Below are 15,798 nucleotides of genomic sequence, written 5' to 3' on the forward strand. Positions count from 1 at the left end.
ATCCTTCCCACACTCTTGTAATATTCTAAACAATGTTTCTAAACTCTCTAAAAGAGCACAGAATGTCATGTGCTCAGCTCTCTGCCTCCGCTGCTCTCTGCCACCTGCCAGAGCTCTTGGCCACGCCCACTTCTCCGCTGCAGAGAGCAGAGCTCATGATACTTTGCAGGAGGAAGCTTCTCCTTTAGCTGTTGACTGCACACAACTGCAGGAAGAGGGTTTATGGGATGCACACAGGTGCAGCAGGTGTTAAATAATTTTAAATAATTGATTTTAAATTCCATGCCGATCGTGCGTCTCGTCCATCCGTCAGCCAGTTGTGTGTCATGTCCAATCTTACTTCAACAAACCGCAGTAGATCGAGTCCGTGAAAAACGAACCGCGAAGTAGCAAGGGATTACTGTATCATTTATAATTTCTAACCAGGTTGAGTCAGGTCCTCTGGACGGACTCTATAGCATTATAAGAGGTGGACAGTTGAACACGGAGGACACAGTTAACATGGTACCATGCTGTTATTGCAAGTATCACTCAGCTCTTTGTGAATAGCAAACAACCATCAGGGCACTAACGATCAATTGTTAGGCTAATGCTCCTCCTTTTGCATGTGAACAACTAATGCTCACTTGTTACAATCAGTTCACAGCCAACTAGTTTTGGTTGTCACCAGCAAACTGACTGATCCACTAAAAGGTGCTGACTCCGCCTTGTTAGAGTCACATACCTGGATTACTGAGCATGCATCAGAAGATCATTTTATATTTGTGTGTGTTGTTCTTTTCATTATAGTTTTAAATAAAATTAAAAAAATATCTATTGGATAATCGATAACATGGTAAATGACAGAGTACTGTAATCGTGAATAAAGCTTGGAGTAACCTGACACACGAGACTTGTTTCCAACATGCCGTTCCAGACACAGCCTTTCTTTATGCTAAAGTGTCTAAGTGTCTTCAAAGTGTCTTCACATGACAGGATGTTGGTTTACCTCTCCAGGGACATGTGTGTTTGATTTGACACTTTGTCTGGTTTATGTAACAATTCATGTTTTCATTTCTTGCCACATGCAGGTTGTGATCATCACAGACAAAACATCACCGTAAAAGTTTCCACTAAAAATATTTTTTGGGTTTCAGTTTAAGCATTTGAGCACATTTACATGATTTCAAGGCAACAGTTTCATCAGATACGTCAGAAAGTCAGGAACCTAACTTTATTCCAACAGGACTGTGGTGGAGGAAACCCTTACCCTTACAGCTTCAGTGCCTATTTCCAACCCTTTAGCGGTCCCCTGGTGTTTATAGTTGCTGCTTGTCTTTTATTCTGCTCGTCTTCCCTAGTAAACAGTGTAACGAAGAAAAGTGAAGCAGGAATGTGGAGCTGGATATAGGAGGAGTTCTCAACACCCATTTCCTCAAAACCTCCCCCTGAAGTTTGTAATCTTTGCCAGCTCCACACCAGAAATAGCCTCGGCCCTGCTGCAACACTCAAGCTATTCTCCAAAGCTGCAGACATTCAGCGTACACCAACATCACAGAGTAAAATACAACTACAGTGCTGTGCATTCACTCATCTGTTAAAGTATAGGAAGAACATGACCTCCAAGATGAGTTTGCCAAAAATGGGACAGTTGCTCACATTGTTCCTGTTCTTCAAACGTCTTGATGCCCTTCAGCTGCGTGAAAACCCGTTTCCTAAACAAGTCAGCTGAGACAGGAAAGAGCAAATTACTGCTTCAGTTTGGTTGTAGCAGGAGTTCTCTGACCACCCACGATACAACACAAAGTGTTTCAACCTAACAGAATCAGCTCCTTGTCTTTCCATCCACAGAGCTCACATTTTATTTTAAAGAGTTTTCAGTTGAAATTTACTTTTGTTTGCACATCATGTTGATAAGGAACTTCACTCATTTTCTATACACTTCCTTTAAAACTCACAACTACAATATTTTGGGTTCCTCAAAATAGACCATCCCCAAAAAAGAAGCACAATCAGCATCTTTATTGTGCAAGTGTGCCTGGGTACAACCAGAACAGGAAAGTGCAAAAAATGAAAAATTACACAGGTTTTTAGGGCGTGTAGAGTTTTTCCTGAACAAAACCTATACATTTATATAGGCTTGTTTGTATACGGTTTTTATTTGTATAGGTTACGTTAAGTCAGTGGGCAAATAATTTACACACATTGGAAAATGTAATAAAAAACACACTTTGAAACAATTTATTACTGTAAAAATGAATTACAAATATGATTTTGTATTATTCATACCTTTGTGCAAAAGCCCTTATTTTTGGTAGACGATAAAACATTAAGAAAAGAAGAATCAAATTATTAAATATTTACACCCTGTTTCTATTTCTGGTCCAAATTGTTAAGTGTAACTTTTTAGGTTTTAGGTGCACTAATAATAAAAAAATAAAAAAAATAAAAAAAAATTTTTTGGTCAGTGGTGTTATAACAATTTTTAATTTGGAGACCAATTATTATAAAAGGTCATATAATTTTGGACAATTGTTTGGATTGTGGTTTATATTATTAATTGAATGCTCTTTTTTTAACCCTCTTACTGTGTTCCAGTTACTATTTTAGAAGTTTTATAAAGGTTTCTTTGGGATTAGATTTAATTTGTGCCAATAAATTAAAACAAAAGATTAAAGTCTGACAGAAAGTTGTTAGTGGAGGATGCAAAGCAAACTTACAAAAATAACTCGAGGAGAACACGGCAAAGAACTAGACATGGGATAAAATAATGCACAATGCTCAACTGCAGGGGAGTGAAAAGTGGAGTTTCAGCACAAGTATTAAATAACAGAAGCGTTTCTAAAGCACTGTTTGTTGGGCTATGAGTCACATGACCACTGCTGTCCAAAGCTTTCAAAACACTGAAGCTGCGTCACTGTATTGGTGCTGGATCCAAAGGTTTATAAAAGAAGTGACTTCTTGCCACGATTTGTTTTTTGGTGGCCAATTTGCATCAAATGCCCTGAGAGTAACGTGTAGTGAGACGTGGAGCCAACCTTGTTTAGTTTACCGGTTCATGAGCACTTCTACCCACAGAAAAAATGGTTCCAAACTGGTATTATGTTGTAAATCAGATAGTTGTTTTTTTTCTGTTTGTAATGTCAAGAAGTCACAAGCAGCGGGACTTCTTACCATTACAAACAAACACTTGAACAAAAATGATTTATTCATCAAGTAACCTTACCTTTACTCTTTCGCCAACATACAAAAAAAAATAAAAAATGTTCAAAGCACCACAATGACAGAATATTAGACAGATGTGACATGATTATAAACAGCTGTCAACTAAACTTCATCTATTTGTCAACCACAAAGAAGTAGTTCATTTCAGGTTGTAGTTTCTAGCTGTACTTTATATATTGGATCAAGCAGCAGGAGAGCTACACTGTGACAGTAGCTGTTCTGTTCCTTCAGCTCCTGATGCTCAATAATCCAGGTAGATAAATCTATCCAGGTTGAGTCAGGTCCTCTGGACAGATTCTCCTCGTTGAAGCATTTAATCAAAGACTGAAGTCTTCTGGATAAAAGACAAAATGTTTGCACAAAGAAGAGTCCGCCCAGAGGACCTTGAACAAAAAGCAGCAGGCCTCAGTCACATTCTGCTTCTCAGCTCTTGTCCCGTTCACTCTCACCTGTCCACTCTGTTCATCAACTCCTGTCTAAAGAGTCTCCGTTTTCTAGTGATGTCCAAATGAAGCTTTTCTGAAACTTGTTTAAAAAATGGTTTCTTACTAAAACACATTTCACATCTCTTTTCAACACACTCGCCTTTGGCTCCATCTCTTGGCAGGGTCATGCTGAAAGAAAGATGGAGCTTCTTTGTGCACATGACTCAGGTGATTTGTTTCTTTTAAGGCTGTTGTCAAGTTTTGTTTAAGGTTTGTCGGGCTCTTTTCAATTTTTTTTAGGCTGTTTAAAAGTTTATTATGTTGTTTTTAGGTTTCGTTCTGCTGTTTTTAGGTTTTCTTAACCTGTTTTTAAGTTTTTTTTAAGGCTGTTTTAAGGTTGGGTTGTTTTTCTTATTTGGTCCATACTATTCAGCATTTGGTTTGTTTTAAAGAAACTCATTTTACATGCTTTTGGTTCATTTTAGCTTCTTTGAATGAATTAGAGATGTTTGGTTCATTTTTTTCCATCAACAGTTTTTTTTGTTTATCTGCACGATTCAGCTGTTTTAATCTAATTCCAACCTTTGTATGCATTTTTTTTCTTTAGCTTTTTGTGCTTCTTGCAGCTTAATCTTCCAAATTTATAGCTATAGATGTATTTCAAGTAAACTCTAGCTTTTTATGCTTTTGGCAAAGTCATTCAGCAATCACACTGCATTTTCACTGGAAATGCAGTTTTTCTAGTTAAATGTTTGTACAGCTTTTTACTTTGGATAAGTTTACACTGTAACTTATACATATAATCTTAAACCCAAGATTTTTCTGAAGACTACAGTGACTGTGTTCGTCTCTCCACTGAGATCTTCTAGGATGTGCGCAGTGTATCGTAGTATTTTGAGGCCCACATCAGTCTGAACACCTGTATGTCTCGTCTATATCCAAGGTTGGTGGTCCAGCAGTACTCTGGAGAAAGAATCCTGCTTGGTTTGTGTAGCCAAAAGTATTTGTTTAGATGACTCTCATCATGCCACAGAGCCTCCACATTATTTAGTTTGTCCTCCATGATGTCTTTGTAGCAGGAGTCAGTCAAGGACTTTACGTTCTCCCAGGTGCCTCCAAAGACGGCAGCATGATAGTAAAAATCTCCTGTTTCCATGTACGCCTTGGACTTTGGGTTGCGATCGTAGGTACGAAGCTCCTTTGGGGAGCGATAGTATCCAGCATGAAGCAGAGCGACAGAATCTCCAAGAGCCTCAGGACCAAACCTTCCAGTAAAAACCTGATCAACATCAAAACAGAAAACGTGCGTGTAATGGTGGCGAATATCTGACTCTATAGTATCTGATATTATCTTCATTCGCATCATAGAGATGTCCTGCCACCTGCTGTATTTTTCCACTTCGATTACTTTCAGGAGTCGTCGTGGGCCGAGCTCGATGTTTGGCACATTCTCAGGCCTGTCTGTAAACACGTAGTACGACACAGGTAGACCCAACATGAAGTAATGCTCTGATGACATCAGGAAGGCCTCAAGGTAGGCTTCCAAATACCTTTAAGACAAGAGAAAGTTAAGGCTTTATCATCTCATTATAACTGACCAAATTTGTGACCATGGGAAACCAGGATGTGTTCAGAAGTCATAGAATTCATGTGAAAACAAACCTGCCTACAGCGAACACAGTCAAAACGACAGAGGAGCCTTTCATTTTGTGCATCTGGTCATAATGATGAGGGTTAAACATGCCTTCCCAAATGATGGGAGCTCTCCAAGAAGTGCACGTTTGCACGTCATGACGAGACCTGAAACAAGGGAAGCTCATTTAAAGAGTAAATGTGTTTTGGGCAAAACAAAACTAGAAACTTCACCTTTAAACTGCAGAAACATAAACAGTAAATTACAAATAGAGATGTGATTAAACCTGGGCCTGCGTCAGGCCTGGCCCGTGCCAAAATAATGTGCTGAGTGGACAGGCCACGTTGGTGTCAGGCTTTTGAATGTGTCAGCATTCGCGTGCAGCTGACAACCCAATTCGGATCATCGGCCGTGCACGTCTGCCAACTGTTAATAACTATAATAACTACAATATTGTAATATTATAATAACTACAATATTATAATAACTACAATAGTCCGCTGACTCTTGTTAATAAACAAGAAATCTTATATCTTCCTTTCTTTGAAATATATTTTTAAATCATGTCAAACTGATTTACTTACAAAAGCATTAAAAGCTTAATAAAAAATAAATAAATAATAAAAATCCAGGTTCGGGCCTGTAATCACAGCTGGTCAGTTTTGAGTAGAACTCGAATGAAATGAATACATGTTCGGGCCATGTCGGATTTTTTAGGCTCGAATGCAACTCCCCAATTACAAACCAATTTTATTCTGTGAAAATTATCTGTTGACACCCATAATTGAACAAGAGTTTAAACTATTGATGAAAATAAGAACAATGCAAAACATTTTTAAACTTGAACTTAAATACATAATAATTTGTTTAGCGTTAATCAATAATGACTCAAACATAGCAGCTACTCCGCCTAGACCGGTTCTTCTAGGAACATGAAAATTTAAATAATTTAGTGGAGTGGATTCATTTATACTAACAAAATCCTCCTGTTGTAGCCAGGTTTGTCAGACAGAATAAATCAATATGATGATCAATAATCAGATCATTAACTAACAGAGACTTAGAGGAAAGAAATCTGACCTTCAATTATCCATACTTAATGATTTTATTATTTTGTTCTGGTAAAGTAACAGCCTTTACTTTAATTAGGCTTTTTATGATTAAAATTTTTAGAGCTGATTTTTGGTTTATTATTTTGGTTTTAGAATAATGTCCCAATCATATTTGATTGGGACATTATTTGTCCACACAAAGAGACATTATTAAGTTCTATTTCATATAGGCTTTGCACTTTAAGGCTGTCGCTTAGTGGGTTTATCCCGTCATGCGAAGCATTACACTGAAAATTTTAGTCCACACCCACATGCTGTGTGGGCCCCACCCGGTCCGTATAAATTACGTTAAGAGCGGGTAATCGGCTCCCATTTTTTTTCAGCGAGCTAATAGCACTGTCAGAAGAACGAAGAAGGAAAGTTTTCTAGCTGACCAACCTTTGTTAAGATTGCCTGTGGCCGCCACGTCAACCTCCTGTCGTACCGGTGAGTTCTCCTCCCCGAGGAGAAGCAGACGAGCAGTCTTGTTTCAAGGAAAACGCCGAGGAGTATTTCTCAGTGGCAGGTCGCTACACGCTGGACGACGCCATCTTGTAATTTTCCTCTTATTGCCGACCCTCGGAGCGAATCGGATGGTTCCTCCGGGACAGGTGACGTCAGCAGCAGCCCCCCGCTGCTCATTCCCTCCAGGAGAGCGTAGTGTCAGTAGAGGGGGGCTGAGCGCATGCTCCCCCCCCCCCCCCCACACACACACACACACCTTGTTTCGCATCGGCGACCACACTGCTCCCAGCCACCGGTGCCCTCCTCTGGAGTTTGCCCGGCATAATCCAAAAGGCGGATGACATGAAGGGCCAACCTTCCCGCTAGATCTAGCGGGAAGGTTTCTGGGCTCCACTCTGGCTCGCCGTCCTGACCCCATCTGGCCTCGTTTTCCCAGCGGTGACGTCCTACTGGGACGAGACTGTAGCCGGTCCTGGTAGAATAGGGCGCCGGTTCCCACATCCGTGCCCATCACCAGAGTGGAGGGGTTCACAGAGCGGAAATTCCCTCGGTGCCCCCGGGAGCCGAGCCTTGACGGAGACTTTTTCGGAGCCAAGATGTCCAGGTTGGACCAGTGTCCTGCGCCTCCGGATAAGCATAACCAGACGGTGACGTCGCTCTCCAACCGAGCTCACCAGCGTGCGTTCCACGCGGCCGCAGGGAATAGCACGTTACGCTGTTGGCGTACAACGTTCAGAGGCGGGAGGAGACGTACGCTCCCTCTGCAAGGCAGCTAACGTCATCCTCAACCGGTGCACCTCTTTGTTGTCTGCCGGTCTTGCATCGCAGCCGGAGGATGAGGTTTCCCAGAGATTCTCCTGGTCTGTCACTCCACCTCCCTCTCGGAGGAGCTGCAGAAAGCTTTTTGTTGGAGGGCCCTCATCAACGAGGGATCACTTTCAAGACGTTCCATGGCTGCACAACGCCTCCCCGCTCTGCTACGCCAGCCCCGCCCGTCAGACATCCCCAGCATCCAGAAGTTCAGCTTTTCCCAGAGATCGCCAACAGGTGGCGCCCTAGAACAAACCGCAGAGCTCAGGGGGAGATGACTCAATGACGGTTTGCTGGATGTGTGTGAAGATGACACGAATGTAGGAATAAAACATCATTTTATGATGAAAGTGTCTTTTTAGCCAGTCTGTCAGCTCGGATGACTGACAGCGGCTCCATCACACACACACCCCACACGAAAGAGCCGGTGGCCTTTTAAAGGTTGTTTTCAATCACCGTCTCTCCAAACAAGGCGAGACGCCCGCATGACACAACAGTCATAAGTGAATGTGGCCTGCACAACGAGTCTCAATGGAATAACTCGTTTTTTCAGCCCAAGCTGCACACCCCTCACAAAGCGGTGCCAACGAGCACTCCCACGACGCGAGCAGCCTTCACCCATACGGTGCAGCATTATGAAGGTGCGCACACAACTTCTCAGCGCTCGCCGCTCACGTCAACATAAACGTGAGATTGCTGTACGAGCCCAGTAACGTATCTCGCTCTAAGCAGGAGCGACACGCGTCTACAGTGGTGTCAAACTCGCGCTCCTGCAGCGTCAACAGTTTTCACACGCCTCTCCTCAACACACACTGTTCCACAGACATGAATGTGGACCCGCAATCAAGCGCAGCACACAGACGCGCTCAGAGCACCTTCAAGGAAGCTTCGCCTGTGGGTCACGCAGAACACACTCCCACGGCTCATGACAGTGGTTGAGGCGGTGGATTGACTGTCATCCGTTAAAACATGACGCACCACCTAAACGCGCGCCCACTCCACAGACGTTACGCGGAGTGGCTGCGAGCTTTCTCGCCAGACATAGATGGCCAAGCTGATAGCAGGGGTTACGTGTTACAACTTGCAGCCCGACCCCCTCCGTTCGGAGGAGTTTTTAGAGACGGTCCTGTCACCAGACCAGGTCTCATCTCTAAAGGCAGAAATCCAGGGGTTCCCGACGGAGAGGAAAACACAGGCTGTTACTCATGTTACTTCCTGGTTCCCAACGGACCGGAGGAACGAGACCGATGTCGACCTGTCAGTTTTTCAACAAGGCAATCATGGGCAGACCGCTTCACATGTCGGCTCAGGCTCAGATGTTGACGTCACACCTGCCAATTCTGGGCTTCGCCATAAAATTTGAAAAGTTCGATCCTCCCGGCCCAGACGATTGTTATCTGGGAGTGGGGCTAAACTTGTTTATTCGTTTATCACAGACGAGAATCGACTCTGTAAGAGTCCAGCTCCGCCACGTAAGACCGGGCAGAGTAATAACAGATATTTTCCATCATAAAGCTGTTACACACGATGTAGTCAATGCAAGAACGCAGGCAAGAAGGAGGCGGACGATCACTGTTCCTCCCTCTGTGAGAGCAGACCTCCGACACTGGGAAAACCCGTTTTTTGTTGGAGCGAGCCCCCGTCAGCAGACCTATGTCACACGTGTCAGTCTCACAGACGCACCAGTGTCAGGTTGGGGGGGTGACATGCCTATCTTGAGCTGTAGGGGTGTTGGATTCACTCCTCCCATTCCACTAGGGGGCTCTATAGTTGATTCGATGGGTCATGAGTTAAGGGGGAGAAGAAGAACTAACTGCGGTGTAGTGTGCTCAGGTTGCCGTTAGCCACAGCTAACAAGCCGAACCTGCTATAAAATCACGTCTGACTGATGTTCATGAATGTTGCCCAACGTGGTGAGTTTGCTAGAGCTAATTAGCCGAATGCTAGCTGTTGTTTGCTGCGTTGTGATATTTGAATGTCGATGCTTATTATTACGAAGTGTTCTAAGAGTAAGTTTTGCTTTATAGCCGGTTTAGTCGAGTCAAGCCTAGCTTCTAAAACTGTTCGTTCAGTAATGTTTATTGAATTTTGGAATACTAAGTATTGACGTTTGTTTGTATTTTCTTTTACTTTAATTTACAGTTTGACCGGCACGTCCGTGTAAAAAACACTCGGCAATAAAATAAACAACAACAACAACAACGACGTCTATCTTATGTTCTTTGTAACAAGGGGTGCTGTGGCTTTTTTCACAAAAGCTCATATAAACGTTCTGGAGGGTTGCACGGTTCTGAATGTGATTTAACACTTTGCTCCTGTGCTGCAGAATCAACGCAGCCCAAATGTTACATATTGCGAGGAAAGTACTGTGTTGGGCACACCAAAATCTGCTCTCCACCAGAGCAATGTACATCCCCGGTGTTCTGCACAAGAGGCAGATGTGATGTCCAGGGGTGGTCCACGTCACGGGGAGTGGACCCTCCACCTTGGTCTGATGGCCCAGATGTGGCAGGAATTTGGCAAAGCAGCCGTGGACCTGTTTGCGACACGAGGAAATACTCAGTGTCAACTATGGGTTTCACTGAGCCCACGAGACGAACCACCGCTGGGGGGTGGACGTGTTCGCTCATAGCCCATGGCTCAAAACGATTTTACATGTTCCCCCACCTCCTCTGGTATTATGGTTTTTCGAATCGAGTTCAGGAGGAGGGATTGACAGCTCTCTTGGTGGCTCCCGAGCGCGTGAACGCACCATGGTTCCGGTTCTACGACGCCTGTTATCAGGGCGCCGGTGGAAACTGTCGTGGAGGGAGGATGCTCTCCTCCAGGCGGGAGGAGCGATCAGGAGTTACCCAGAAATAGGCCAGCACCTGTGGGTCTGGCCACTGGGCGGATCCGCTTAGAGAAGATGGGTCTCCCACAAGATGTAGAGGTCACCTCATGTCCACTAGGCGACGTGCTGTCTTTTCTGCAGCAGTCGATGGACAGAAATTTGGCGTTTCAGCACGATTAAACGTATGCTGCAGCCATCTCTTCTTGTCACGAAGATTTCGGAGACGGAGCAGCCTTTAATCATTCGCTGATGAAGCGTTTTTTAAAAGGCGTACAGAGAAAGGTGTAGAAGCCACCTCATGTCCACTAGGTGGCATGCTGTCCTTTCTGCAGCAGCTGATGGACAGAAATCTGGCGTTCAGCAGGAGTAAACGTACGCTGCAGCCATCTCTTCTTGTCACGAAGGTTTCGGGGACAGAACAGCTGATGAAGCATTTTTTAAAAAGGTGCACAGAGACGCAGGCCTGTTTTCACGCCCACTTGCTCCACAGTGGGATTTAACGCTGGTCCTACAAGCCCTGATCAAAGCTCCATTTGAGCCACTGAATCAGGTTCCAATTAAATTTTTGTCTCTTAAAACAACCCTGCTGCTGGCCTTAACATCACTAAGAGGGTGAGAGATTTATCTGCCCTCTCTGTCGCTCCGTCATGTCTTAGAATTCAGGCTGATGGCAGCACAGTTGATCTAAGACCAAACCCAGATTTATGCCTAAAACATCACAAACTCAAACTCTTTAAATCAAGAGTGATATCGTTGGAGGGGTCCCCCCCCACCACACACAATCAGAAGAAGAAACATCTTTCCATCTTCTCTGTCCTGTGCGGGCGTTGACGTGTCACACAGCTGCAATGCGTCAAACTCAACATTTGTTTGTGCATTATAGAGATGCATCTGCAGGTCGCCCGTTATCCATCCAGCACCTGTCACACTGGTTGTGTGAGGCCATTTCTGAAGCCTACAGAGCATCAGATTTAGAGCCTCCTGTCAACCTTAGGGCACACTCGACCAGAGGTATCGCATCTTTGACTGCTTTGCATAATGGTATGACAATGCAGGATATTTGCACTGTGGCCGCGTGGTCAACACCCTGCTCATTTATTCACTTTTATCTACGTGATGTGACGGCTCGTTCCATGACACATTCTGTACTTAGTGTTTTAACAGAATGAATATTGTTGTTTCATGGAACCCTGTTTTAACTCACATCTGTCTGCATGCATTACAGTGCGAGATGTTGTTATCAGTCACAAGTTGTGACTGTTATTTTGGTTCTATTGTCATTAATCAGTTCATGACTATCGTTACCAATCAGTTCATTTGATTAATAATCAGCTCTCTTGTTATTATTAATTTGTTCATACTGTTCAGCCGTGAACCGGTTGGTTCATGGATCCTTTCAGCTTTTCTCCCCTCCGTTGAAACTTTCCAGGGCGGTCATGCATTCAGAACGCATAATTACACAACTTGCGTCTGTGCATGTTACACATAATTACACAACGCGTAATTACGCACATGGAGATCTGAGTGACAAGACGTTTTTGGGCAAGCTTCCGTTTCATACGGTGTTCGAACGGACCCAGTGAGGCGAGGACCACATCCGCTTCGCCCTTAACCCATCAGCGACAGCCTTAAAGGGCGAAGCCTATATGAAATAGAACATTGGTTACGTGCTGTAACCCCAGATTCTATGAGTATAGGCGTAGCCCTTTAAGTGTCGGGCCTCACTGGCTCCTAAGTGGCTGAATTAAAAGCTACTTGGGAGCCGATTACCCGCTCTTAACGTAATCTATACGGACCGGGTGGGGCCCACACAGCAGGTGGGCGTGGACTAAATTTTTCAGTGTAATGCTTCGCATGACAGGATAAACTCACTAAGCGACAGCCTTAAAGGGCTACGCCTATATTCATAGAATCTGGGGTTACAGTACGTAACCAACGTTTTAAGTACTAAATATTGTAGTCCGTATAGACAATGAGATGTAGAAAAGGCATCATGTTACAAAACCATGCTTATTTTTTTTATTAAACTGAGGAAAGAGACTAAATCTGTGTGCATGAATTTACTAAACAGGGTGCAGCAGTGGGATGTAACGAAGTACAAGTACTTTGTTACTGTACTTAAGTACATTTTTCATGTATCTGAACTTTACTTAAGTAGAATTAAACATAGGTACTTTCGACTTTTACTTCACTACATTTTCCATCAAGTATCTGTACTTTCTACTACACTACATTTCTATAATGCATTGTGTTACAAGTTGCATTCACGTCACATTGCGTTTTTTTTTATTTGTTAGTTTGAAAGTAACCAATGGTGAGAGGGGAATTGGGCCATTGAACCAACCAAAGTAGGCAGGTAACATTAGACCCGCCTTCAGAAAGCGCTGGGTCAGTGACGTATACGACCTGTGTGCTCCCGCAGCACCTGGCTCTAACACACCCAAAATGGATTCCACCTCGGAGAATCAGCAGGAAGATACGTACCACCCATGGACTTATTTTAAAAAATTATTTGAGTTAACCGGTTCAAAAAACAATTCGTGGAGATTCCAGTGTCAACTTTGCCTCCCCTGAAACCATGAACTCCTGTTTTTCAAAAATTTGCTGTCAAATCTGAAAAAACATGTTGAGGTAAGTGAAGTTGCTAAATGCTACCTGACTTGCATGTGAAATTAATTTACGTTAGTGAAGTCTTATGTAACCTTAACTAGCTTCTTGTTCAACTGTACCGCTAACAAGTAAACACTATTAAATTATTATAATCTAGCATGAACTGGCAACAAGCTTGTTGTTAACACAGTGTCGTCTTGGTCATGCGCGTTTGCTTGGATGCTAAATAACATGATGCTGTGCATGTTTGTTGCTTATGTGGCTAGAAGCTTGTAAAATGGAACACTATTAATGTATTACAGAAAATACACTTATGGTAGGAATACTTAATGGTATTGTAGACCATTGCATTAGGTAATACATTCAGCAAGTACTTTTACTTTTAATACTTTAACCATTTTTAAAAGCAAGTACTTTTTACTTTTACTTAAGTAAAAACATTAATGTGGTACTTCTACTTTTACTAGAGTACATTTGTGTCTGTTTATTTGTACTTTTACTTAAGTACAGTGTTTGAGTACTTTCTCCACCACTGACAGGGTGGGAGAATGTGTTATATTTTTATCTGTCAGTCAAATTAAAAACTGTTCAGTTGCAGTCAGTAGCTAATTATTTGATCTCTATCGAAAAGTTGCAATGTAAACAACATGCATCACTATATGTATTACATTGGATTTTATGTTACATCATTAGCTCTGAGACTGCTCCCCTCAGTCCACTGGGTCAAAATAAATATAAATATAGCATTGAATATTGTAAGTTTCAGACTACAGGCAGACACCTTAGTAAATAGATTTATCACCACAGATTGAGTTTTATTGTCTTACTGAAGATCAAGGGTGACATCAGCTAAATTATCCAAGATCAACATCTTCGCACTCTCCAAAGGACATTTGTCCATCGGCAATAGTTTTGTGGGAAACCTGTGTTAAAACAAAAACACACAAAAACAGTTTCATATAATATACAATATGTTAACATTTATATTTTTAAAAAGACTGTTGATACTGTGTTACATAGCATCACTGATATGCGGGATCAATAAAGTTCTATCTTTTTTTATTAAAACTGTTTATTTCTGTTTATTACTGTTGTAGTAAACTTCATTAAACTATCATCTGAGACTGTATTTATATCTGTATCTTCAAATGCAGACTTGTCTTTGCACTGACCACACAGCTGTGAAGCAAATCAGGAAGGCCACAATCAGAATGCAAAGCAAACACTTCTTAATGTTCCTCGGCACCTGTACGCAGCTGCAGGTGGAAAAAAGCAAGTTTAAACACAGATACTGAGACGTCATTAGAAACAAACAGCTGTGGACAAGAACATCCTTTCTCTGGTGACTGATCAATGTTTTGTAGAGCAGTAAAAGTTGTTGGTGTAGGACAAAAAGGAGTACTCCGATTTTTTTTTTCCAGCGAACAAAATTGCACAAAGACTTGGCAACTGTTTCTAAGCTGGATGCTCTTCCTGACACAACCACAGACCACCGAGCTACCACAGCCCTCTGTGTGGAGCAGAGAGCTGCTATCTAGGGTTCCTGGGGGAGCAGATGGTGGGAGTTAAGGGTCTTGCTCATGGGCCCAAAGTGGGGCAAATGAGGGCGGAGACAGGTGTGGGTGTTTCACCTTTCCCACCCACACTTTGATGTTGTCTGTACGGGGAATCAAAATGGCTACCTTCATTCAAAATGGCGACCTTCATTCCGATCACAGGCCCACCGTCTCTAACCTCTGCGCCACCACTCCCCGATGAAAAAGAAAAAAGCTTTAACGTTCATCTTGTGATAAAAAGGGCCAGAATTTTAACTGTTTTCAACAAAGCTTGGAAATGACACCTCTTAGCCATGTCTCCATCAGCTAATGTCAATTAAGTGTAGCAGCCATCTTGAATGGTTTTCTGATCAAGATACTCAAAGCTCTTTACACTACTTTTCATTCATTCAACCTTTATTTAGACAGGTAAATCCCATTGAGCCTCGAGGACTCATTTACAAGAGAGACCTGGTTTCAACAAAGAATGATGACAACAATGGACAATCATAAGAGGCATACAGTTTTTTTTTTTTTTTTTTTTTTTTTACAAATTAAAATAAGATGGCAAAAAAAGTAGCAAAACCAGCTAGATTATAAGGCAAATTTAGAAAATTAAAACCAGGAACAATGTCCATGCTCAATAATCCAGGTATACAATCCAAAATTTTTCAGTCAGGTCATCTGGATAGTTTCTTTTTTTTTTTCTCTCCTGAAACGTTTCGCCTTTGATCCGGAAGGCTTCATCAGTCAAGGAAACACACAACACAAAACTGATTCTTCCCCCAACAGCTTACTCCAAAGTGGAACAAATCAGTTTTGTTGGTGTAAAAACCAGGAACATGTCAGCATTGGTCCCTGCCAGGAGTCCAACAGATTTTTAAAGCCACTTAGAGAGGTCAAGGTCGAGAGCTTCAGATCTTTTTGTAAGATATTCCAGGAAACAGGAGCGGAGTAGGAGAAGGCCCTTTTGCCAAGTTCAGTCCTCACTGAGGGAACACTGCAGGTAACTATATCCTGAGAGCGCACGCTGTAGCTGCACTCACATTGTGACATGTAGGAGATGTATGAAGGCAGCAGACCAAGAAGTGATTTAAAGATGAAAATGTACCAGTGAGAGAGTCTGTGTGAAGTTAATGATGTCCAGTTAACCAGTGAACACAGGGTGCAGTGGTGGGTACGATAATCACAG

The 15,798-nt window shown here is 42.6% G+C and overlaps 1 protein-coding gene across 1 annotated transcript; it reads right to left on the bottom strand.

The window, feature by feature from the left end:
• Positions 1 to 4,487: 4,487 nt before the first annotated feature.
• Positions 4,488 to 13,987, bottom strand: LOC119412395 (alpha-1,3-galactosyltransferase 2-like). The gene is made up of 3 exons (XM_037679394.1): positions 13,899 to 13,987; positions 5,292 to 5,429; positions 4,488 to 5,179 (listed from the first exon to the last, which is right to left on the bottom strand). The coding sequence occupies exons 1-3, from the start codon at positions 13,970 to 13,972 to the stop codon at positions 4,495 to 4,497; spliced, it is 897 nt and encodes a 298-aa protein (XP_037535322.1). The 5' UTR covers positions 13,973 to 13,987; the 3' UTR covers positions 4,488 to 4,494.
• Between the last annotated feature and the right edge of the window lie 1,811 nt (positions 13,988 to 15,798).

This window comes from Nematolebias whitei, chromosome 7 (assembly GCF_014905685.2).
Source record: "Nematolebias whitei isolate Nwh7 chromosome 7, NemWhi1, whole genome shotgun sequence".
In the NCBI taxonomy this organism is placed as follows: domain Eukaryota; kingdom Metazoa; phylum Chordata; class Actinopteri; order Cyprinodontiformes; family Rivulidae; genus Nematolebias; species Nematolebias whitei.